Consider the following 26,044-nt stretch of genomic DNA (forward strand, 5'->3'; position numbering starts at 1 on the left):
AATACACTGTTATAACATATTTATTAATTCAATTGTTTTGAGGTGTTCAAAATAAATATCTACATACAATAATTGTTAATTAATGATTATTATAATTAATAAAATTAATTGGAAATATCTGCTTAAAATAATGATTATGAATAATAATTAAAACTACATCAAAACTATTTTGAAACGCAACAGTAACACTAATGAAAGCGAAATTATAGACAGTACAAAATGATTTTGATTTCAATTCAAGGCAAGAAATCTCATTACGAAAAATGATAGTTGCACCATCTCTTAGTAATATTCGGAAGAAGAAAAAAATCGCCGGGATTAAAGAGACGTGTAAGTAGCGACGAATTCAATTTCAATGATGCAATTTTTCTTTTCATCGCATGAAATGCGACGTCGACCATACAGACACAAGAGAGATGCGAAGCCGATAGAGAAAGGGTTAAAGGATAATAAAATGTTTTTAAGAATTAAAAAAATTCATTTTTAGAAAGGTTATAGCAACTACAGTAGAAGTTTCCTTCGTTCACTCAAAACAATAGTTAAAAACAAAATGCAGCGCAATTTCTTAGTCTCCGCTGCTATTGAAATGGCAGTGTTGTAAAAAACACTGTTGTTTAGTTAATATGGCGGCATAACATTCTTCATTCGAAGTATGCTTGCAACAAATACTAAAATAAGCAGTTTTCCATTACTAGCCGTCGTCTGATGAAACCGAACTCTACTTATGAAAAAATACGTAATCAATTTTTATAATAATATTAAAAGAAAAAAAATCAACAAATGGAAAATTAATAATTTTTTTGCGAATTAGCATTTTAATTTAAATCATTATGCTATTTCTAAAAACAAAAATAAGTGATATATTTCAATAAAAAATGAATAAAAATTTTTATCATTAATTATGTTATTATTTATTGAAAACAAGTCTTTCTTCCATGTTTAAAGGGGGTTTTCCGTCACCTTAGTTTCGGAAATGATTCGATACCATTACTTATTAATCTACTCTTGTTTTTAATAGAATATATTATGTGAGTTACAATAATTTAATAATATAAATTTATTGTTGTTATACATTAAAAATTTATTGTTATTATTGTTTATAATATTTAAAATTAAAAGATACTCATCTAAAAATAAAAATACTTTCTTGTCGAACAAAATTCTTTTTTCTTGTTTTGGCAACTGTTTCATTTATTTCGCAATTGTTGTTCTAAGAAGGCTCAATCTGAGTATTACATAAAACTGCCGCTTTAATTTCTGGTAATCAAAACAAAAACCATTTCGTTTATTTTGAATCCGTGTTGATTTGAACAAGTTTACTAACATGTCTTCAGAATTTTTACTTCATCGTTGTGAAGTGACAAACCTCGAGGTACTAATTATTATTTAAAATAGTTAGCAAAATTAAAAAATATTATATTCTAATTAAATATTTTCTTCTTTCAGAATAAAGTTAAAAAATTTCGCATTCTGGAGCTAAAAGATCTGTTAGATTTCGCCAACATGGATAGTTCTGGTTCTAAAAAAGAATTACTTAAGAAAGCTTTATTACTTGTGAATAATTACGACTACTGTGAAGTAAAAAATTTTGAAGAACTTAGCAGAAAAATTGACGAATTACTAATGTATGTAAATTTAAAATTCCTTCTTTCTCACTTGTAAAATTAAATTTATTCATTTCTTCCTACAATTATCATCTGTAATCTATGTTAATTTTCTCTGTAATAACTAGTACCTGTCCGTTAATTAGTACATATTTTGGCTTTTAATACTGTTATCTTTCTATTCTTGTATCCTATCTCGTGGCAGAATCTTGGCCACACGGCGACTTTGTCGCAGAACGCTACTGAGTTCCTGCAGAAATCTTTTTTGTTTGGGAAGCAAAGAAGTTGAGTTTTTTTATCTGCAGAATTTTTCGAAACATATTTTTTTCTGCAGAACTTTTTTTCCCCCTTTCTGCCAAATTATATTCAAAAAATGCCTTTCTCGCATATGGAAAAAAAATGCTCGTAATTTTTTCCCCCTACTTTCTTTTGAGAATAAAAAAATTCCACAATGATTGGCTTTAGCTAGAATTTCAGAGTGATATTATGAAAAGTAATTTCCAAATAGAAAAAATTTAAAAAAAAGTTAACTATACAAATATTTTTAGAAAAGAAAAATATCACAAATAATATTAGAATATGTATTCTTTCAGTTTTAGATTTAAAAAATAAATTTTAAATTTATAATTAAAAAAATATATACTGTTCTGTTTTATACATTAAGGCTTTTTTTGTAAACAGAAAGCGCTTCTGTTACTTTAAATTAGTAACATATATATTTGCTACTATTAAAAATTTCTCTCAGAAGAGGTATTAGAACTAGAAAGAACTGTTACAAAAAAGCTCGAAAAAATTCTGCCACAGGGATATCCTAATTAAATTTATATTTTCTGTAAGATGCTTGAGAAAAATTGATTGCAGAAAATTATTTTTATCGCAAAATTACTTTTATGTAAAATTGTAACTAAAGATAACCTTTTAAAAATATTAAAAGAACATGATTTCTACTAAGAAAAAAAATTAAGGGAGATTTTCATTTGAATGGCGAATTTTAAAAAATTCAGTTTTCCCATTTTATTTTATTCTTCAATAAAAATGACTTATCAAATTTAAAATTTACCTTTTTTTACAGTTGGAAGTAAATGACTTTCTACCTATAATGCGTACTTGGTACAAAATTTTAATTTTAATTTATACTTACAGCCGTTTATTTTATTTGTATTTGAATTATTGTTCTCTCTTCTTCAATTTGTAACTTGTCTTCGTAAAATGTGAAATTTGTGGCTGTGTTTCTTATTTTATATGTCTTTTTTTTTAAATAAAAAGATTATCAAGCCTTATTTTTGAGAAAAAATTTTGAGATAGACTAAATATTTGTTTAAAATGTTGTGACCAATTTTAAAAAGTTTTGCATAGAAGATGTAAAATTCTCAAATTCTAGAAGTGCACAACCGTGATCCTGCTAAATGCGGTCCTTGAATAGTAAATGTGCGGCCCTGTCCTTCTAACAACTTCATAACTAGTATGAAAGATTAACAACTTTTTTTAAACTAGTCTTAATAAACATTGAAAACTTATTAAAGTTATTATTTTAAAATTACGAATGTAGATGTGTCGATAGGTGACTTTCGTAATTTTTATTTATTTATTTATTTTTAAATTTTCCTTGATCAAAGAAGAAAAAAAACCTGTTCAAAACAAATGTTTAAAAAAATAAAGGAGTAGTATAAGAATTAAAGATGTAAACTATTAATGTGCCTCAAAAATATTAATAAAATTAATTTTTACACAGAGAATGTAGCAAGAGAGCTACAATTTAATTTCGTGTAAAACTCCTAATGTATTTTTTAATTAAGAAATATTGTACTTGTACTTTGTCTTTTAATTTTTTAGACAAGTATCAATCAATAAATTTTATGTCAATAAATTTTCAATAAATCAATAAATTTTATGAATAATTTAGCTATTAATTTAGACAAAAATTGAATTCATTACCGACTATAAAGTCAATTTATTTTCTGCAGTCCTTGAAAGATTTTTTTTTTCTTTCGGCAACCTTTTTCTGAAAAGTGCTGTGCTCTCTTACCCTACATGTTCAGACTAAGATAAAAACGAATATTTTTGAATTAAGTAACTACAATCAATGCTACAAGTTTTTAAATTTTTTTATGTGAGGAAACTGATGGAAATTCTTAATGAAATCACTTTTATATATTAAAATTTAGTAAACTATTTCTTAAATTGGAAATAAATGTTCTTAGAATTGAAAATGAGTTACAAATCTTTCAATAAAACTAGAAAGACTTATAAGGGAGGAATACTGCAAACCAATTTTATGGTAGTTAGTTTTAAGTTATTATATTAATTCTATTTTTCCTAGAATTTCGTTTTTTTTTCTTCCATCTTCTTTTTTATGTATATTTTTTCTTTTAGACAAAATACGATACCGCTGCGCAATCTTGGTAATAAATCAGTGGATCTAGGAAAATATTTGTTTTTTACTAGCATCGAATCACTTATTGCGCCTCATTCCTTTAGTAAGTGTATAGAAATATCTTTTTATGATGATAAATATTTTTATTTTTGCCTGTATTGGAAAAAAAACTTGAATCTCTAAAATAAATTGCATTTGTTACAGTTTTCTGATTCATAAAAACGAACTTGATTTGATTATAATTTGATTTATTCCACTTCTAAATTAATATTAATATATTATACTGTACGCCAAATGATAGACGCAACACCTTAATAATTTTTGATCTAATGATCTGGTTATCAAGTGCGAAGATGCAATAATCGTAAGAGTGTTCAAGGGTTTAACCTTAATCATACTATCTAATTTGTGTGGATGATATTTTATACTAATTAATTTGCGTGGATGATATTTTATACTAATTAATTTTGTAGGCGAAATTAGTTTGAATCTGTTCTTTCTTTTTTTATTTTAAAATATGTAATCAAAAATTAGAATGGAATCCGCCGAATAGTTCTTCAAAAATGAGAATAAAATTTTTTGGTTAACAGATATTTTTACCAAACATGCTTTCAGATTTAAGTTTTTAAAAAATGCAGTTAATTTAACATATTCTGAATTTTTGACGATAAAAAGATAAATTTCATTAATAAAATATTCTTAATTGGTCTAAATTAAGTAATATATTAACATGTGTAGTGTTCAGAAAGATCTCATCAAACAGATAGGGTGTAGTGAAATCTAAATACCAATAACTGAGAAAGTCTAAACAGCACTCAGATGCATTTACTCCATTCACAAATTATTTCGGCCAGGAAGCCGGCAGTTGGCAACAGTAGATTGTTTACAATCGAGCTCAAGGAGATGAAAGTTTGATGCGTCTTGTCACATTTTTTACTTACTTTTTTACTGTTATAGTTTATTTATTCGTTTTTTGTGTATTTGTTTATTCACGACACATATTTTCACACTCATTAGTATTAATATAATAGATCCATGGCGAAACATTTTGTTAAAAAATTAAGCACAATTTTAGTGATAAATTCGTACGAATTTTTTCCAACCACTGTTATTTTGTAAATTTTATCAAATTATTTTTGTACGGCGCCTACACCTCGGTGCTTAAGAACGTGTCGTTGTTGTTGTAGTTCATTTACGTCGCACTAGAGCTGCACAGTGGGCTATTGGCGACGGTCTGGGAAACATCCCTGAGGATGATCCGAAGACATGCCATCACAATTTTGATCCTCTGCAGAGGGGATGGCACCCCCGCTTCGAAAGCCCGACGACCTGCACGCGAAGTCGAGCACTTTACGGTAGAACAGTTTAACGAGGACCAATACCGCACACCCTCGGTCCCTACGCAGGCTGATCCAAGTGGTCACCCACCCGCACACTGACCGCAGCCAGTGATGCTTGACTTCGGTGATCTGCTGGGAACCGTGTCTTAACGATCAGTCCACTGCGGGACTTAAAAACGTGTCAGTGACTAATATATAAAACTGCTATAAATACATTCTCAAATGTGAAACTACTATAAATACATATTATGTACCGAACCGTAGTTATCGTGCCAAAAATTATATAAAATTGACAAAATAGCAAATCTTTGAAAGAACTAGGGAGAATATATTTCTAAGAAACTTGCTTGTTTTTTAAAAAAAATGTTTTTGGGGTGAAGCTCTAAATATTGATGAAAATATAAGTTGTCAATAAACAAGCACGCAAAAAAGGAATGAATAAGTAAAAAGAAATTAAAACAGTAAATAGAAAAATGAGACTATACGCACTGTTAAAACTGTCAGTTTATATCAACACAAAGAATAGTGGCAACTACTTTTTTTGCAGTTCAAAATTTATGTATGGTGTATCACTACCACCTTGATGTAAAGTAGTAGTCAATAATCAAAAATAAAAAAGTAACAATGGAAACTAAAAGCCCGCATTCTTCTAAAAAGTAAACTATACCTTGAGAAAAAAAGTACAATCAAAACTATCAGAATATGCTAAAATTTACCGTGTTTCTGGCTCTATAGGAAAGCCGAAACGCTCAGTTATTTTTACCGAAGCGCTTTGGTAATGATATTTTATTTTATTTTATAACCGTCGTTAAACAGCCGACCCAATTTTATGGGTTTACGACTACTAATGTTCAACTCCGTAGCCTTGTAATTTTGAACCCAATCCAGAAGACAAGAGAACTCCAGGATCGAGTATTGGGAAAAATTTTGCCTTCGTGGAGAACTTTCTAATGGAGCTAACCTGCATTTGCGTTACATGGAGATTAAGACCACGAGAACTTCCCACGGTTAGCTTGACGGCAATGGGACTGTAACCCATGATCCGCCTACCACTGAGGATATTTCACGTCAGCACCGTGGTCGGTGCAAGCCGGATGCGGAATTCGTATCGACTGGGATTCGAACCCGGTTCGCCTCATTGGAAGGCGAACGCTCTATCCCCTGAGCCATCGCGGCTCTTGGTAATGATATTGGGAAAATAACAATAAATTATGCATAAATTATTTTTAACCAGAATTGTCATTACTGTACAATACGGTAATTCTGCCAGAATTTTTTTACCCGTTTGAGATTGTATATTGGCAAATTTGGTCTTCTTTAAGAAATGTATTTTCGTAAAGTAATTCAAAATTAGTATTTTAAAAATTTATATTTTCAATATTTCTAAATTTATCATTTAGTTTTATTAGTTATGTCTGACCCTTCTGAAGTCACGGGCTCTTTGAAATAGGTCCCCTTTCTAACTCTTCTTATTGTCTTAGGCCTGTTTGAAAAAAGCCATAATTTTTTTTACATTTATCTAGAGAGCTTAATTTATTTTTAACAATTTAACAGGAGAGAAAAAAACAAAACTTCTCTTATCTAGACATTTGAATGTTTTTTTTCTCTCTGAATTGTTAAATTAATGAATCGTAAAAATTCATAATTGTTTGGATCCATTATTGCTAATAAAAACTATATATTGTTTTTGCACTAAGCTGTATTTTGTCCAGAAAAAATAACTTAAAAAAGGCTTTCAATTTTTAAAAAAAATTATGAGTATTTTAGTTTTTTTTTTCGTTATTTATTTTTTGTTTTGTTTTTAAATATTTTGCTGCATTTTTTAAACAATATTTACAGATGTTGAAAAGGGCCCTCTTTGCATGGAGCTTTCTATACCACAATCTTCAGTTAAAAAAATTAAAAAAAGGTAAATAGGATCTTTCTATATACAATCGTTTAAGAATGTTATGTTAATTTTGCATTAGTTTTATTTTATTTGTATTCTTAGAAAAAATTTGTTTAAATATTATCTCTTAAAAATATCAAAGAAAGAATTAGTAATTGATATTTAGAAATATCAATTGTTGCTTTTTATATATCAGTTGTTACTACAATGTGGTTGAATGATTTAAAATTTGCTAGAAGACACAAATTTGCTAGAAGGAACAGTAATCCTATTTCTCCACTGTATGAATAAACAACCCAATTGTTCCATTCTAAATTTTCTGCAAGATTCAGGTAACTTTCCCTTTTTTTCCCCTCTGTTGCAAAAAACAACGTGCTTATAATATTTGTTTCTATTAAGTTACGCGAGGTTTTTCCTTTGTATTTGAATTTTAATATTCAAATTTCGTTTTTTTCTTCTTCAATTAAGGTTATTTTTTAGTTTCTTCACAGTTTAATTTTTTTGTATGATTTCTATAGGTAATTTTGAAAGTTGTTTTGAAATAAAGTAATGCCGAATTTCAGAGCTGTCTTAAGAATTAGGAAAAAATAGTTAAAACATCATGAAACGGAAAAATTCTGTAATAATTTCTCTTTAAGAGTAAATTAATGAACATATGTAAGAAGATCTATCGTAAACATTTAGTATGAAGCGATAGTCATATTCTATTTACGAACTCTGAAATGAATTCATGTACATGAGGAACAGAGTTTCTTTCGCTTTTCTTTGAAATAAAAAAAAGTTCAAGTTTGAATTTATTGGTCTACAAAGTGCGTGAGTTTAGTAGGTAGCCTTTATTTGGTTTGTGAATTTTTCATATTCACTGAAGACTAATTCTTCCATGTCTTGTAACTACAAATTTTTAAGAAGATTGATTCCTACTCTTGTTTATTTTATTTTGATGGATATATTTTATTTTCAGTCAACGAATGGATGGTTCGTATGAGTTGGAAGTTCAGATCAAATTCTGGGAAACTTTAGATGTTGATGTTTGGGATGATGCCTACATTTGGATCTTAATCAACAATAAACCTATTTACGTAAATAATTTGTTGCAATACTTTTGCTATCTATAATTATTTTTACTGCTATATTTAAAAAATATTGTTACTTTTCTGATTCTAAAGATTTAGACTAGGAACTCTTAATAAAGTAGGAAATACCGTGCAAAACACAAAACCTGCTTGGTAGAGGGTTGCGCTCATGTCCAAGAGGGTGTGAGTTAGATCCCCGCCGGCCGAAGGCTTCCGGTGTAGTAAATGGTGACAGGTGTACGTTAAATCTGTCTGGGCACAAAGCTCCCCATGTTCCCAAAAATTATTATGCATCTAGGGGTACTGAATTGGAGATTGATCGTTCTCCTGTTCAAGTCAAGATTACGATCTGAGGATGAATGAATGAGTCCACCCTATAAACGGGCTGTGACGAGTGTGTGACTGAAGTCATATTTTTGGTCATAGATGGCGCCACTAAAAAAAAGAAACGCACCCTCTGCTTTAAATTCCTTTGGTTTCACCAAGCAGGCTTGCTGATACTGACCAGTGGCATTAAAAACAACAATAACAACACAAAATGCAAAACAATGACTATAGCACAGTGGTCTATAATACAAAAGCTCCCACTGAAATTAAATCATGGCAAGAGCCACGCCCATTTAAGGATTTTATTACTATGAGAATTATTAGAATACTTTTAACAACGCCAAAGAACCGTGTATGCAGATTGATATTGAGTGAACTAAATGGTTTATTATTATGTATTTATAAAGAAATAGAGAGCATAAAAGAATAATAAATGATCTTCCTTTAAAAATAAAGCTATGGCTAAACCTAGGAATGTTTAAAACTTTATTAACAATTATTAAATTGGCAGAGGTCCATCCAGGTTTTATTTTTTAGGGCGATGCCTCGATTCTAATTCAATTTAGCATATCGAATTTGAGCTGAATCACTTTTATTAATCCCACATTTTCTTTAATTTATTGATTTTTGTATTGTACTAATGTGTTGATTATTATTTATATCTTATGATCTGTAAATACATTTTATGCACCATAGGTTCCACAACCATGCCCTCATATATTTTACATTACAAAATACTGTAATTTTGATGCGAATACTATAAATACAGTTGTAATTCATTCATCAAAACCTGGAAATATGTTGGTAAGGAAATAATACTACTCTTATTTTCTATGTTCTGAAAATATTTTGTATTGTTGATGTTAAATTGTATTCGCGCATTTATTTAATTTACAGTATGATAAATGAGTTCTAATGCAACAAAGAAACGTTTAACAGCACTGCGTTAAAAACATTAAGGCATAACATTATAAGTGCTCAGAGTCTACTGTTATTATTAATTTACGCATATTTATAATTAATCATTTAGATAAGCAAAAGTCTTAAGATAACAAAACTCTCATAAATTATAATTATCTAAACTATATATTTGAGATTGTTTCAAAACTTTAAGAGGTCTTTTTAAAACGTGTCTTACTTACGTTCTTCCCACATTTGAATTTAAGAACCTGGGGCAATATAGTGATTAACCACCATTTTTTAAGGGTGACATTTTTACCCAAATTGTCCCTGGGTATATTATTTCTAGATTTAAAAAAAATGTAACGAGTGAAAAAAAGTGAATACCATAAAACATTTCAGAACTAGAATTGGTATCAAAATTGAATTAGAATCTAATTTAAAAGATTGACTTGCATGAACCACTACATTTTTATTAAAGGTTGAAAGAAGCCTTACTGGTAATTCCGAACATTTAGTATAGTCTAGACGTTACTAGTACGTATTAGTCTACTACCAAAAGCTCACCGGCGAGTCTTGTTAACTGAACAAGAAATAATAATAGGAAAAAAAGGCATTCCATACCATTCTACTCCCTTATGTTTAGATTACCAAAGAAAAGAAAGAAAAAGCTTAAGTTTACGAAGACATAGTAAATCCAATCATTCAGTGAGTCACAGAGTTAATGTGCATCAGTATTGTATTCGTTTTCCTATGAAAACTGAATTTTCAGTCTCAAAAATTTAAGAGAACAATTTGATGCTTCAAATTGAAATGTTTTGAAAGGCTGCTGTCAAATCATTCAGATGCTGTTTTGATTTGATTTTGGTTGTTAACATCGCATTAGAGCTACACTGAACTCTTTTTAAACAGAATAGTCGCCTGAAGCAGTGGTGTCTCAGGGAACAGAGCACTCGCCTCCCAATGAGTTGACCCAGGTTCGAATCCCAGTGATGCTGGTCAATATGAATTCCAAACCCGGCTCATACCGAGCACAGTACTGACGAAAAATAACAAGATATGTAAGCCATTGCCCGGTATTCCCTACACGTGATGTTTTAAGGTTAACTACCTTTTCTTGGTATATATTTGCCCGGTACACTCTGCCAGGATACACTGATTCTTTGTTAAGGTTAAGTACCATTTCCTATATTGATGTGTTTTAAGGTTACGTTTCATTGTCTGATATTCTCTACACTAATGTTTTACTTAGTGTTACCTGATTGGTTATTGTAATAATAATAACCATAATTTACTATAACCAAATAATCTTGCTAAAGTGTAATTTGCGATGTGAAAAGAAATGATTTCTTCAATTAAGAAAATTTTATTATTTTTATTTATAATTATTTTTTTTAATCGTCAACTTATTAACAAAACAAATGTGTGCTTTAATCCAATTATGGTTAACTCCGGACTTTCTAAAACTGGACCAAACAATTTTCTATTCACTTTCTGAAATGGGAAAATTTTTTATTTATCATTTCAAACAGATGCGCCTCATATGGTACTAAATCAGTTATTTATTAGCAATTCGCTTTTCTATTTTGCGCGCTGTACTCTCCAATATATAAGATTATAAGAAGGTGCAATACAGCAATGTTATTTTTTCCTGAAAGTTTTTCTCATACCCTTTTAAGTAAGAGAGCAATTTTATGATTTTTCTGTTTTAATTTACGAATCATCTGTAATGTTATGATTATAATTTTTGTTTTTTAAACTTAGGGATATTATTTTGACGTATCAATTGTCAGAAGACTTACGCCTCTAGACTTTGTGAGTATATTTCCGACTAAAATTGGAGGTGATAAAAGTGTACGTGATTTAGGTAAATACGAACGATCAGTTTTTTTTGTTACTAAAATATTAAACAAAATCATGTTCATTATTTTCTAATTATAATAATTGTATTTATTTATTAATATTTTATTATAAAAGAATTTAACTGACTGAACTACTCGAAAATTAAATACTTAATATTTTATTGACTGTAATTCAAAATGAATAAAGCTTTAATTAGTGAATCATATTTTGAACTTTTTTCTGACGTTCTAATTACAAGCAAAAAGATATTTCGGGGTTTTTAAGTATTAAAAACAGTCTATTAGTTTTTTAAAAAGAAATTTATTAGATTATCGGAATTTATTTGTACTAAAATATAAAATGCAAAAAAAAAAAGTTTGAAAAAATTATTCTTCCTTTTTATTAAAAAATTGATCAATAACTGATTTTGTAAATTAAAGAACTTTTCAAGATGAGTAACTGTTTTTCTTATCTCAAAATAACTCTCATCATCTTTGAATCATCTTTGAATAAATAGATTATATAGTTGTGTGCAAAAACTTTTCAATTTGCTCTTAAAGTTCTTGAGACATAGAGAAATACACGAAAAGTTTAATTAACATTAAAGGGTCCAAATTTTGGAGCCCTCTCCTGATCAAACTATTGCGACCATATTTGTCAAAAAAAAAGATATGTTTATTCAGAGAAAGTACGTTTCTCTGAATAAGCGTTCAAAATATATACTGTACGTTTAGAGAAAGAAAGTAAGTTTTTGTGTCGTATTTCGTAACTTAAAAAGTATGTTCTGCATTTATTAATTAGCATATTTGATATCATTAGGTCAAAAGTTGTTTAGGGTAATCCGGGTTTTTTTTTTTTTTTTTTTTTTTTTACGTACTGTAATATTTTTTTTCTTCTTTCTTTCAAAAATTCATTATAGTTTTGCATCAAAATACCTTAAATACTAAAATATAAGAAACTAATGAATAAAATGCTTTTATGTTTTTTTTAAATAATATTGTTTTACATTTTCACAGTTTCAAATTGCATTCACAACAAGTCCATTAAGCACAGTTATAAGTTACTTTTAATTTGTCATGTAAGTTTAACAATTTATTATAAAAAAAATTATTATTCTACACTATTATTTACTATTTTTATATTCTATTTTCATTTACTAGATTTACTATTCTATTTACTAACGCCAGTATTTTGTATTTTTAAAACCGTAATATATTTCTTAAGTTTTTGATTTATTTTTTGGAAATATATGAAGAGAAAACTAATTTGTTTTATTTGTGCTTGCAATAAAAAGTAAATCTTGAAGACCTTGAATGAAAGATCTTGAGAAGGAATTTTTTACTTGTTAAAACTATCCGATGGTCTGAAAAAAAAAATTACTTTGTTATCATAACTTTTTGTACAAATATTCTCTACCAAGTGTCTACAAAATGATAGATGATTTGGAAAACCTATGAAAAAGCGGAAGGAGATACAAATGTTTGCTGTGTTGTGTATAGGAAACCAGGTATTCATTCTCACTAGAAATATGATGGCTGGCTACAAGATATTCAAATAGCTACAAAATGTCATTATACTTACGTAGCATGCAAAGGTATATGCTGTAGGGAAAAAAAAAACATTTTTGTAGCATATACGTTCCAAGCATTCCACAAGATTATCATCACAGATAGCAGCGAACATATTTATATATATATATATATATAAGTTCAAAATGAAGATAAAACAAAGGAAAATAATAGACATATGAAGAAAAAAAAGGGGGGAGGGAGAAATAATAATGAAAAAAAAAATAACAAACAACTGATTTAAAAAAAAAAAAAGAAAAAAAAGTATGATTTTTTTTTAAAATCAGTTTGTTATTTTTTTTTCATTATTATTCCCCCCCCTTTTTTTTCCAGTCATATGTCTATAATTTTCCTTTGTTTTATCTTCATTTTGAGCTTATCTAATGAGTTCTGTTTACTTGCAGCTTCGCAATAAATGGAACTTATTGTTTTTCTTAACTTTCTTCGTGTATTTATTTATTTTGTTGTATATATATATATATATATATATATATATATATATATATATATATATATATTATCTCGTCTTACTTTTCTTTAAATAATTTTTCAAAATCGTCTGTTACTTTTAAGACATTTGGTATTACATTCTACCATAATACCATTTCGTACAAATATTAGATATTTTTTTACCATCGCTTAAAGATTGAAGACACAGATTACAGTAAAAAGTTTTATTATTTTATTTATTTATTTTTACATTACCGACATTAACTTGCGACTAATTCGAAAATTGCTTATGACTTTAAATATATTTTTTCAGCAATATTTTTCTTCCACTTTTTCTAAATATATATTGAGTTGCACAGAAAGTGATTTTTTCTTCCCAACAAATGACTTAATTGTGTTTTTTCACAACCAAATTCACACTTAAGCCACATAATCATTATATATTTTGACAGCTGTTATATCTAGGCTTGCTTGTGAAAAAGTTCGTTTGTTTCTACTCAGTAGTTGTAGATCGGTGTCTTTTCAAATATGGAAAGTGAAGAACTGTATTTTCGGCATATTTTACTTTTTTACTATCGCGAAGGTAAAAAAAAAAGTAGTTATTTTCCGACCAACCCAATAGTACAAAAGTATAAAATTTATCATATATACTTTAGAGAGCAATTTTTAAAAAAAAAAAAATCACCCTGATAAATTATTATGATGGCATCGCTCACTGCTATATGTTAACATCCCAAAATATTTTAATTATATTTTAGAAAACAAAAAAGACGATTTCTTTTCCTTGCCGAAGCAACAGTTGTACACATCCAGATGTTTTCGATCTTTTCCCATTTTTGGAAGAAATGCAGTATTTTTTGAAGTGGAAATGCCCAGTCTGTTCTAAGACAATCAGCTATGATTCAATATATATAGACCAGTAAGTAATGGAATATAACTCGTCATTTTTATACAGAGACATTATGTGGCTAAAAATAAAATGTTATATGTATTTCAATTTTTGCTTTATTCTCTGCCGAATTTGAAAATAGTATACTTAAAAAATGTAATCAATCTGTTTATTTTAAACAATGATTCATTTAATACTAAAAGCTACAATTGAATAGTATCTGATAGAGGTAATTATATCTGACGCAAAGGCAAAAACTACAAGTAGAACGAAAAAGAAACAAAATAGAAAACGCTAAAAGGCAAATTTAGGCGAATTGACCAAAGTTGCGATGCTTATAGGTTATACCAAGTATCAAACTGTAAAGTTGAATGGTAATAATAGCTGGATGTCATTTCTCTCAATACTCTCACACACTTGTGCACTCTCAAAATTTCACTAGTTAACTGTATCTGAAGCTCAGATGAAAATTACAAGTAGAACGCATACAAAGCAAACATCAAATTTTTCAAAAATATTCATATATGTGAAGAAGTAAATACTAAAAACCTTTTAAGAAGTATTCGTTTAGTCTAAACATACCATGTAACGTTAAGAGCATATGAGTGGTTAGCATAATGAAGGACACTTTGCCAATTGTTTGTAATTATTTGCAATGAGCAATTCATTTGGAACTTGTTTTAGATATAATATATATATATATATATATATATATATATATATATATATATATATATATATATATATATATATATATATATATATATATATATATATATATATATATATATATATATATATATATATATATATATATATATATATATATATATATATATATATAACATTAAGAACTTATAAGTGGGGTTGAACTCTTATCCATGCTGAGGAAGTGGGATGTTTCGCTCATCCTATAGATGAGAGGTCATCTATCCGAAGTGGGGTGAAGCGCTTACCATAGCACTCTAGTAAGAGAGTTAATCAACCCTAAAAGTGGGGCGCTGATTTTCCCCCTACTGCTAGATACACACAAAATGCATGTAAATTTAGCATTAAAATAGTTGGAACTCTTTGCTTTTTTTTCTTAAAGCTTTCAGAAATGAAAAATTGCCAAGTAATGGTAACTATATGATTTCGGTAACCATAGCCTGATTTTCAACATTATATTACCTATTGCAATTTAGCAACTAATTGTTTGGATATAGTTCATCTTTGAGTTCTTCTAAGGCGAGTAAAATTATAGCTGAATTCTAACGTTTATCTAGGGAACGAATCTTCCACTGGCTGGCATGTGTGGCTTGGACAAGTCAGGAAGGTGCGCCTTTCGTTCGATAAGAGAGCATCGTAAATGCGAAAGCACGTCTTGGCTCAAAACCTCCTTAGATGACACCACCACTTATACGAGACGACACTTCCACATCTTTGACATAGATCTGAAGGGGAAGGAAATTTTCTCCAGATCCCTGTATTCATGGTACTGCTGAACGACAGACATTCGATTCCACAGATTGTAATAGCGCTTATATCGTATGTACTCAGTTTGTCTGAGCAGAGTCGAGGATCGAACACCGGCTCCTCCAGATGGTAGTCCGATTCTCTTACCACTGATGTACCACGGCCCTAAAATTAATGTTTAGGCATTGATGTTTATGCGTATATATTCTAAACTACGATGGATAGGAAAACTTTAAAATGCATAATCTTAAAAATGCAAAAAATTAACTCTTCAACTACTTTTTAATAATGATTAAAAAAAGTTTCTACCCTAATTCTACTAAGGATATATTTAAGATAAAATAAAGAGTTTAATTTATTACTGATTTACCGTTCATATTTATTATTAAGAAAACATAATCTTGAATTGGCATATGTAATTTGATAGTTTTAAAATTTAGGTAAAATTTATTCATGTTAGTTTTAAAGCATATCTGTATTTATTTAGGACTCTTAAGAACTATGCAGATTCAGGAAAACTTCTACTTACATTTTTCAAGCAAAGAGACAAACATGTAAGTCAGCATTTATCAAATCTACTGATCTCCCTGTACGCAAAATTTTCTGAGTAAAATAGTGCTTTAAAAGTAAAAAATGATAACAAACTTAATAAAAATGAAATTATTTAAAAAATTGTTTTATTATTTTCTATAAATGACAATTTCCTAGTATTGCAATTAATTAAAGATAAAAGCCAGAAAGAATAATTACAATGAAGAATTGAATACTGAATAAGTGTGCACTGATGCGATACAATTTAAAATAATTTTAAGCACCAAAAATTTGAGAAATTTATCTCAAATTGAGATTTCCTTGGATTTATTGTTTTAGCTGATAAATGCTAGCGCTTTTCTATTTTGATTTATTATTGTAATGTTACTTACTTATTTTGTCTTTTTCTGAGTTTGTTAATTAGTTTTATTCTTTGATTAAATCACAATTATTGTTGTAATGACATCATAATTATCTTATCTTAGTTTAAAAAGAAGTATATCATGTGAACCTTTCCTGTCTCTTTTCCAAAACGAGAAGGCTTATTATTCCTCAAAAATGCTTGAAATATTGTAATTGTGTTTGCTTGATAAAAATAAATAATTAATTTTATCCGAATAATTTAATAAGTAGATATTTTGAAACTGTAATTAATCTTCATTTTCTTTTGCTAGTTTTATGATCAAGAGTCGGAAGAGGTTGTCATTACTGAGGAAACTATAATAATTGACTGATGTAGATTGAAATGAATACGCATGCCAGCTTTTGCTATTATTTTACAGAACAATTTTCCTTCTTAATCCCTGATTCGAAGCAAATTTTAAGCTGTAAATGTTTTTATAAGAAGAGAACATTTCAAAACATATTTTTAATAAAGTCTTTGCTTGCATTTTATTTTTGCTTCGTATTTCTGCATTACTTGTGAATACAACTGTGATGTAATAATATTCCATGTAAAGAAAAAAGAAAAAGAAAGAAAGACATTTATTTTTTCAAATGCAGGTCATTACAAAAAAAAAAATGATACAAAATATTTAGAGTGACCCCTTGTCAAAAACTAGCAATTTTTTTAAGCAAATTGTGCCTGTCTGCAAAGCCTTGCTAAATAAAATGACGCCAAGAACATAATTAAAGATTTCTTTGCGGGTTTCCATAAGTAGAAAAAAATCGCTTATCTAGCTGTTGACCAACTTGGTGATAATTCGGGGTTGTTACTCCGTAGGAGGAATAGGAAAAATTTGGAACATAAAGGGAATTTAAAAATCGTCTATAACAGAGAAAATGAAGGAAATTTGGAATATTTTTTTTTTCAATGGCAGGCACTGAATTTCAATCTTTGCCAATACTTTGCCAGAATTGTTGCTCATTTCGCGTTACCCAGTGGGCACCTGTGAACCAAAGTCACGGAGGCGAGCAACATTGCCCACGCCAGACTGCCACAAACCCGTTTATAGGGTGGGCCACATTCACACATCATACGCACAGAGGACAGCACAAAGAGAGAGAGAAACATCCATGCCCAGAGCGGGATTCGAACCTGCAGCCTATGGCTTTGCAGTCAGGCACGCTAACCGCTCGGCCATCTGGCCGGCATTTGGAATATTTAAAGATGGTAGTTGAACTATACTAATTTACTTCATTTACTGTAGAAGTATTTACTTGAATCTGTACCTGATTTCTCTAAGCTTCTCCAGCAATTAAAACTAGTACAGTTATCTTACTATAGCTCACATAAATGCACAGTGATTGTGTGTTTCAACTTAATACATTGTGTATAATTTGTACAGTGAAAACACAGGGATTTAATTTTGCAGATATGAGTGGCAACCCTCTAATCCAAGTGGCATCTAAAAATGTAGTCTAACCAAAAAATGGTAACTTCTGTTATTAGAAAACTATTTAACAGGTCATAATCCTTAAAAATGAAATTAGTTGTTTCTTTTACCATGCTCGCCTCGCTGTTCACAGAACTATTCTGCCAGCTAAAGTTTTTAAACAATGTTGTGATTAAGGGTGTTATTCAAAATTTTTTCGTCCCGCGGTAGACTGATCGTTAAGACACGGTTCCCAGCAGATCACCGAAGTGAAGCATCACTGGCTGCGGTCAGTGTGTGGGTGGGTGACCACTTGAATTAGTCTGCGTAGGGACCGAGGTTGTGTGGCATTGGTCCTCGTTATACTGTTCTACCGTTCTTTCGCCAAAGAAAATAAAATAAAGCTGCAGCTTAATTGCATTAAATCTCAAAGCAAAATTTTAATTTTAAGTGTTTTATCTTATTGAAAAGAATGACTGGACTTTTAAAATAGACAAATAATTTAAGTATTTTTTTATAATAGGATTTATAAAAAAACTATCGTCGATTTTGCGAGATCTTTTATCTATATAAAAATCAATGAGTAATTCTCATTTTTTTTTGCATATTTTTGTGAACCCAAACAATGCAGCGTTTGTGTAACTGTTCTAATATTAAAAATTTAGATTTCGAACACTTTACTTTCCTGTTAAACTGTGGCTTAATAATCTGCGCCATTTCCACAATTAGTTTAAATTAGGTTCTTTAAATACAGATTAAATTTAATCCAACAGTAGCGAATAATTATTACCAACTACCAACCATTACTAAAAAAAGCGTATTTTTATGTAAAAAGCGTTCTTTTATATGAGTTGTAGTACTTTGTTTAGTCTCACTGGAGCTACACAAGGCGTTGTTGGCCACTGTCTGGTAAACATCCCTAACCGAATCCATTCACGGTAAGAACCGAATTCATGCCATCATATTTTTTTTCCTTTATAGAGGGAATGACTTCTCCGCTGTAGTAGCACGACGACTTGCGTGCGAACTCTAATATTTAATATTAAAACAGTTTAATGATTTCCCATACCACGCATCCTCGGTCCCTTCGAAATCGAACCCTGATCAAAGTTGTTATCCACCAGCTAGCTGACTGACCGCTACAAGTCAGAATTGACTTCGGTGAACTTCTGGGAACTTTGTATTACATCAATTCACTCTGGAATTGTTGTTTGAAAACAGAACCTAATAACATCGAATCACTTTTTTTCACACATAGGTTCCTTATATGATAATAAATAAGAAATTTTTACAATAAATACTTCAATAGAATCCAAATTTTATTTAAAAATATGTAAATTGTCTATTTGATGAATTCACTCACATGATGAATATTTTGGTGATAATCATCCCTTTTTTCGCCACCAGACGAATCATGAACGAAATCGCAACGCCTCATCAAGCAATACGCCATCAAAGAAACGGCAATAAATTATAGATATTAATTTTATTTATTTTTAAAGAAATTGAATGGTTGTCACTTTCTGATAACTCAAATCTTATACTGTGTAGTCCATTTTAACGTTGAAGTGCACAGTTTTTCATGAACGACACTCATTTTTTAAAAGCTAAAAACTCGTTAAATGTTACCTAAAATTAATTATAACTATGATTCTTTCTAATACTCAGAGAACTTTGTGACTATTTTTACGCTTAGACATTTGTCTGGAACCGAACTAACAGATAAGTAATATTTTGATCTTACGTATTCAAATTCACTTGATGAATTATGTGTACGTAAGGATCAACTTCTTGATAGAAAAAAAAGAACTTTTTTTAGTACTTAAACTTTTGTGGTCAACAATAGGCCTACAATCAGACCATACAACCCAAGCACTTCAGAAAATATGAGAATTAGAACCATTCCGACGTACAGCTTAGGCTCTTCGGTTATTCCTCGTACTCCAGCATCGCCAGCTATCCCAATTGCAATTCCGGCAGCTAGTCCTGTCATGCCAACAGCGATTCCGGCTCCAAAATGTACATATCCTTTGTAGAGAGTGTATCCTTCAGCTGAAGAAGCAATATTATTTGATATTAAAACCGCAGCGACGAGACCATAAATTGCAATAATGCCAGCCATGACTACAGGCAGAAGTGATTTTATAACTATATCAGGTTTTACAACTCCGGCAGTACCAATGGTAGTTCCTGCTTTCCAAGTTCCAAAATTTGCTCCCATTGAGGAGAAAGTTATTGCAGCAAATGCTCCCATAGCACCGAAGAAAGGAGCATACATATGTATTTCGATCTCATCTGCATCCATAATGGTTTATATTCAGTTTAATAAGCTAAAAATCTATTTAATAAAAAAGAACTTATCAAAACAAATGAACAAAATCATTTTATGACGTCTTATTTTTGTGCATCTCTTTCAAAAGTATCCATGCTGAGGTAAACCTAGAAGATATCCATGACTACAACTTTGATACTGTATTTTTTAAATTTATTTTACCATTATTAGTCGGCTCATTTTTATTGGCCGGAAAATCACATGGTAGGATCGAGTTTTCCCATAATAATTTTAATATATTTTTTTTTCTACTTTTTGGTTGGCATCATCTTCTGGTTGTCTTTTTTTTTTTTGTTCATCTTATATATATTTACATCCGTCCGCTATAAAAAATACGAGTTATCCTAGTTAACATAGTAGTAGTCGTGTTCTGAAGATTTTTTTCCCGCATATGCACCCATTAACTGCATTCGATTTTCCACTGACGCAGCACTAATTAATATTTGATTTTACAATCTTTAGACTTGTACTTATGATACTCTGTGGTTTTTAAACATGTGCCAGACCAGCAGTGGACTGATCGTTAAGACACGGATCCCAGCAGATCACCGAAGTTAAGCATCACTGGCTGCTGTCAGAGAGCGGGTGGGTGAGCACTTGGATCAGTCTGCGTAGGGACTGAGAGTGTGCGGTATTGGTTCTCGTTAAACTGCTCTTCCGTAGTGATCGACTTTGCGTGCAGGTCGTCGGGCTACCGAAGCGGAGTGCCATCCCCTCTGCAGAGGATCAAAATTGTGCTGGCATGTCTTCGGATCATCTTCGGGGATGTTTCCCGAACCGTCGCCAATAGCCCATTGTGCAGCTTATCGAGTTGAAATACTGAGGTAGAGATAGCAGAATAACCCCTGACCCGTGGAAAAGATGAAGTCACGTGACTGCAGTCTAAACTTGAGACCGCTTCTATTCCCGTACATTCATTTAGCATTGCGATCGTCAGATGCAATTAACTGTCTGTCTTTTCAATTCAGAAACAAGAATGGTACAAAATTCCTGATCATTTTGCTGCAAGAAGTTTTCTAGGGGCTGTCCGCTGTCCGATAGCTTTTTACAAGAAAGGGCGACATTTTTTTTTTCACTTTTTCTATTTTAAAACTGAGTTTAAAATTTTTCCGATACTCAGTCATGCTCTCTGATAATCATGTTTTATTTGTTTTAATAATCAATTACTCTCGTTTTTGTTCCGTTTTTTTTACATTTAACATAAGTTTTTATTGTTTCTTAAACTTCAAACTGATAATGTTTAAGTATCTCCGAATATATACTCTATTTTTAGCTGAAATACCTGCAAAGCTTTGTTGGTTTCCTTAGAGAGATACTTTAGCGCCAAGGAACTGTTGAGAAAGATTGAGATCTCTGAAGTTTTGCATTTTTACAAGATCTATTTTCTAGTTGTAGTTGTAGTTCATTTACGTTGCACTAGAGTTGCACAATGGGCTATTCGCGACAGTCTGGGTAACATCACTGAGGATGATCCGAAGACACGCCATCACAATTTTGATCCTCTGCAGCGGGGATGGCACCCCCCCCCCACTTCGGTAGCCCGACGACCTGCACGCAAAGTCGAGCACTTTACGGTAGAACAGTTTAACGAGGACCAATACCGCACACCCTCGGTCCCAACGCAGACTGATCCTAGTGGTCACCCACCCGCACGCTGACCGCAGCCAATGATGCTTGACTTCGGTGATCAGCTGGGAACCGTGTCTTAACGATCAGTCCACTGCTGGACGATCTATTTTCTAATTACTAATCATACTCATCAAATTTGAAAATTTAAAAAAATTTGGATCTGAACTTCAACAGTCTCAATGACAAGTGATAAAAGCAAGCAGTCTAACTGTACCAAGTACCCTGAAGATTGGAGGTAGCTGGTTCGACTCCCTCCTTCTTTAATTTGTGTTATATCTTCTAAGTACAAGAATTTATTAATCGTTTTTGCTATTGAATACACTATTTTTATCCATTTTTACACATACACATACAAGCTTCTGTGCTCATTACAAAGAACGGCTTATAAGCTCTTGTCATGCTGAGGAACAGATAGCACGAACAGCACAAAGATGCATACAAGGTTACTGTGGGATTCGAACGCGCAATCCCCACGCTTCAGAGTGGTCCGCGGAGTGACATTAGGCCAAAGAGACCCACTGAACACACATGTATGTGAATAAATAAATAAATAATAGTAAGCTTTTGTTATTTTGGCATGTTTTGGGTCACAAACGCGTGGTGTTATATGTGTCTTCATCTATATATCTGGTATATGTGTCTTGAGGAGGATTCTATCCTTATAGATATATTTCGAATGTCTTCACAAAATTATAAAGGTATTCTATTACAAATTTAGTGTCATTGTTTATGCCACGTGTTGCTAATTGACATTTTAAATCGCCATACGTTGGCAGCTAAACTAAGCTATTCATTGTTCCTGGGTTCCAGCACTTATTGAAAAGTATATAGTTATTGTTTAAATTAAGTTGGAACTTCCAACTTTTTTTGTGAATTATTTAAATCAGAATATTTAAGAGCGATGAAAAAGTTCGTTTATTTTCTTAGAAATAAAGACTTTCAAAATCAAAAAATCAATTTATTTTCTGATTTATTATAGTTTTTCAGCACTATTGTTAACAAAGTTAAGATGCAAATCATATTTAATAAGCTTTTTGATTCTATTATAAATCTTTAAAATCAAACTCTAGAAATAGATAACTCTTTTCGATGAATTAAGACAAGTGAATTCTTTCAATTACTTTCAATAAAAATAAGAATTGAATAAAAATAAAGCAAAAAATAAATATATTAATAAACTTAACTTAGTAATTAAACTTAAAAAACAAACAAATAAATAATAAAACAACTAATTGAAAACTCTTACTTTTTAGCATAAAATGAAGTTTTTGTCTCTGTGTGTGACGGGCACTATATTATATGTCCTGTTGAACATCCGTACACATTCAATGCTGTCAAACTTTTTTATTTAATTTTTTTAATTTGCATGTATATAATGTGTTTACAATTGATGCTTTTTTATGAAGAAAAGGAATGGTAAATAGCCACTTTTTTAAATCTTCAGTATTATCGCCATTTTCATGAATGATTTATGGAATTCAAACTCCATTTTTGGCACTCCATTTCCTCATTCGCTTAGAAAGACAAATCTTCCAAAGTCACGAAGAGAGTTGATGGTATTGTTTTAGAAAGACTTCTCTGGATTTTGACTTTCTCATTTAATTTAGCGATAAATATAATCAGATTTCAAGCGTACACATGCCACAGCCAATTAGAGCAGTTGCTTTTCTAGTTGTCCAATGAGATTTTAATAGAATATGTTGTTCCTGTGCGAGTGACAAAGTGAATTTTTCTGGGGGGAGAAGTTGTCGCACCCTTTTGCTCTAAGTTCGCATTAGTGAAATTGATCTCGTCTTCGTTTAAATAAGTTATCCTTCCATCCGATTCGAATATTTAAGCGACTCGTTCACTTGGTTTCGCATCTCGTGGAACTTTTTTTTATTTACTTAATTTTCTGTCAGAAAATAAAGTAATACAAATTTTGACGCTACAGTTGTTAAAAAAGTGACCTTTTTTTGTAATAATGACTGACTTATCATAATTCCTAGATGTCTTAAAAAAATTTATTTTATCATTCGTTAATTTATTTTTACTTTCTTATTAATTTATTTTTATTTGCTATTTCCATGACTTAAAGAATATCAATGGTTCATATTAAATTTAATTAAGTGAGTTTATTAGTTTACCTTTTGAAATAAAAGTTTGAAGTGCTGCAGTTGTAGATTCAATACTTTGGCGAGATCAAAACAGTATGAGATACAAACAGTAGCATACAAATTTTTTTGTACTTTATTATCTGCATATCCAGTTAAAAAGAGAAAGATCTCACTTCAATATTAGGGGGGGGGGATAAATTCAATTAACAAGGAGGAAAAACGGAAATGTCCATGAAAATCTAATTCTGAGAAAAAAATTAATTTCAACTAGGACAGGAACTATTTTTTCACAACACGACCAGTCTTTACTATGTAATAACTCTCTAAAAGAAACAGTTTTCCATGCTATTGATGTATCAAGGCTTTGTAATTGTGGTGTAATCGTCGTACAGTTGTCTTTGGCAACAGATTTAACTAAACATACAGACTTATAATAAACGCAACAGATTTCTCGCCAAAGATACGTGGTGACCCAGGCGTGATTTGAGCACGCAACCTTCGCCAAATAATCCTCAAAATGAATGAAATGGTGATCCACTCATCATTTTTGCGAAAAATAAATCACTCTCCCTCCCCCCCCCCCAGATCTTCAGATATCTAGAGGTTTTCTTCAGTTGTATCGTGATTTACCATAATGTTAGAAAATAGTTCCAGCATAAATGCTAATTTTACACAATATAATAAGCTACAGGAGTTAAAAACTCCAATGACCTGCTAGATCGAAAATTAATTCAGAAATAAATTTGCGAAAGTAGTCGATTTATGGAAAAAGCGATTCATAATTGGAGATATACGAAGAATGAGCTTTACTAATACTTTGTTCATTTATTAGAAGTCGGGCCAATCCAACCTTTTCTCTCGCTTTAAAAATAATTTGGTAAAGGAAGGAAACTCCAAAAAACATTACAAAATAATAGACAACATATAACAGTAAATTTTTATGTCATCATGTAAGTAACTCAAGAAAATGAATTTGACATTCAGTTTGTGAGTCAGTGAAAAATATGTTATCGTTAATGATTATTAAGAAAGGGATTGAGAATTAAATGTGTTTTTAAGAATTAAATGAAATTAAAAAGCTAGGAACTATACAATGCTTATAAGGGCATGATAATTATAGTATGTTATTAAATTTATTATAGTATGTTATCAATTTTTGTTACGGAATGCATACGGTAATCATAGCCTGTGACATATATTAGTGGGACCGGAAAGTAATGTCGTTTGAGCGGCATTAAATATTCGTTAGTCTTATAAACCAATTCATTTTTTTTCCCAAGCCGTTTCGATTTTTTTTTTGATCCGGCATTGAAAGGTAGCGAGGGTGAATACATTATTGATTAAAAATAAAATCTTTGTAACAAATATCAAATGCGCCGAAACGACATTACTTTCCGGTCCCCCTAATATTTTTACTCGAATTGGTTGTGAGGAAGATGGAATTAAAAAATAATAAAAGCAACTTTGTTTTCTGAGGAATCTTGGTGCTTCTAATAATCGTTTTTGAAAATTCTCTCTTTTCTCCGGCAATCAAAGAGGTTCTGATATTTAAAGGATCGCTTTCCTCAATAGTGATTCTTTATATTTCGATAGCATTTTTTGTTTTTCTATGTTTAAATTTCAATTAGGGATCTTGGGTGTGTTTACTTTTTTATTTTTATTTTTGACAAAGATTATAAATATATTAAAGATGGTTGCAACAGAACAGCTAAGTTAAAGAAAGAATAAGTAAACACTTTTGAAAGAATATGATAAATAATTAAGATAATAGCAATTTTTCTTAAATAAATAATTTCTTTTATTATTAACATATTAATAAGTAAATAACAATGTTTTTAACTAAAAGTTGAACTCAAAATAAAAAAATTACCATGATAGTGTGTAAAAGTGGTGTTATAGTAATTGTTTAGCTAGTGTGATAGTAGTGTGATA

At 30.4% G+C, this 26,044-nt stretch overlaps 2 protein-coding genes and 1 pseudogene across 5 annotated transcripts in view; 2 read left to right on the plus strand and 1 right to left on the minus strand.

The window, feature by feature from the left end:
- Positions 1-1,225: 1,225 nt before the first annotated feature.
- LOC107451574 (E3 SUMO-protein ligase PIAS4) lies at positions 1,226-17,135 on the plus strand. Its single transcript, XM_016067720.4, has 11 exons — positions 1,226-1,372; positions 1,447-1,625; positions 3,978-4,081; positions 7,158-7,227; positions 8,168-8,285; positions 9,303-9,410; positions 11,271-11,373; positions 12,365-12,426; positions 14,125-14,285; positions 16,198-16,264; positions 16,916-17,135. Exons 1-11 carry the CDS (start codon positions 1,325-1,327, stop codon positions 16,973-16,975), a joined length of 1,080 nt encoding a protein of 359 aa, XP_015923206.2. The 5' UTR covers positions 1,226-1,324; the 3' UTR covers positions 16,976-17,135.
- A 2,543-nt stretch (positions 17,136-19,678) lies between these two features.
- On the minus strand, positions 19,679-20,440 carry LOC107451561 (V-type proton ATPase 16 kDa proteolipid subunit c pseudogene; annotated as a pseudogene).
- A 2,083-nt stretch (positions 20,441-22,523) lies between these two features.
- LOC107451579 (E3 ubiquitin-protein ligase Rnf220) overlaps positions 22,524-26,044 on the plus strand; it is a 100,759-nt gene continuing 97,238 nt past the window's right edge. For 3 of the 4 annotated variants that reach the window (XM_043046895.3, XM_043046896.3, XM_043046897.3), the window contains exon 1: positions 22,524-22,714. In XM_043046895.3, the coding sequence (XP_042902829.2) occupies positions 22,594-22,714 (121 nt within the window). In that variant the 5' untranslated portion in view covers positions 22,524-22,593. The remainder of the gene's footprint in view (positions 22,715-26,044) is intronic. The other variant, XM_016067726.4, reaches the window with a different exon arrangement.

Source organism: Parasteatoda tepidariorum, chromosome 7 (genome assembly GCF_982258835.1).
Source record: "Parasteatoda tepidariorum strain Cologne lab strain chromosome 7, Ptep-v5.0, whole genome shotgun sequence".
Taxonomy (NCBI): Eukaryota; Metazoa; Arthropoda; class Arachnida; order Araneae; family Theridiidae; genus Parasteatoda; species Parasteatoda tepidariorum.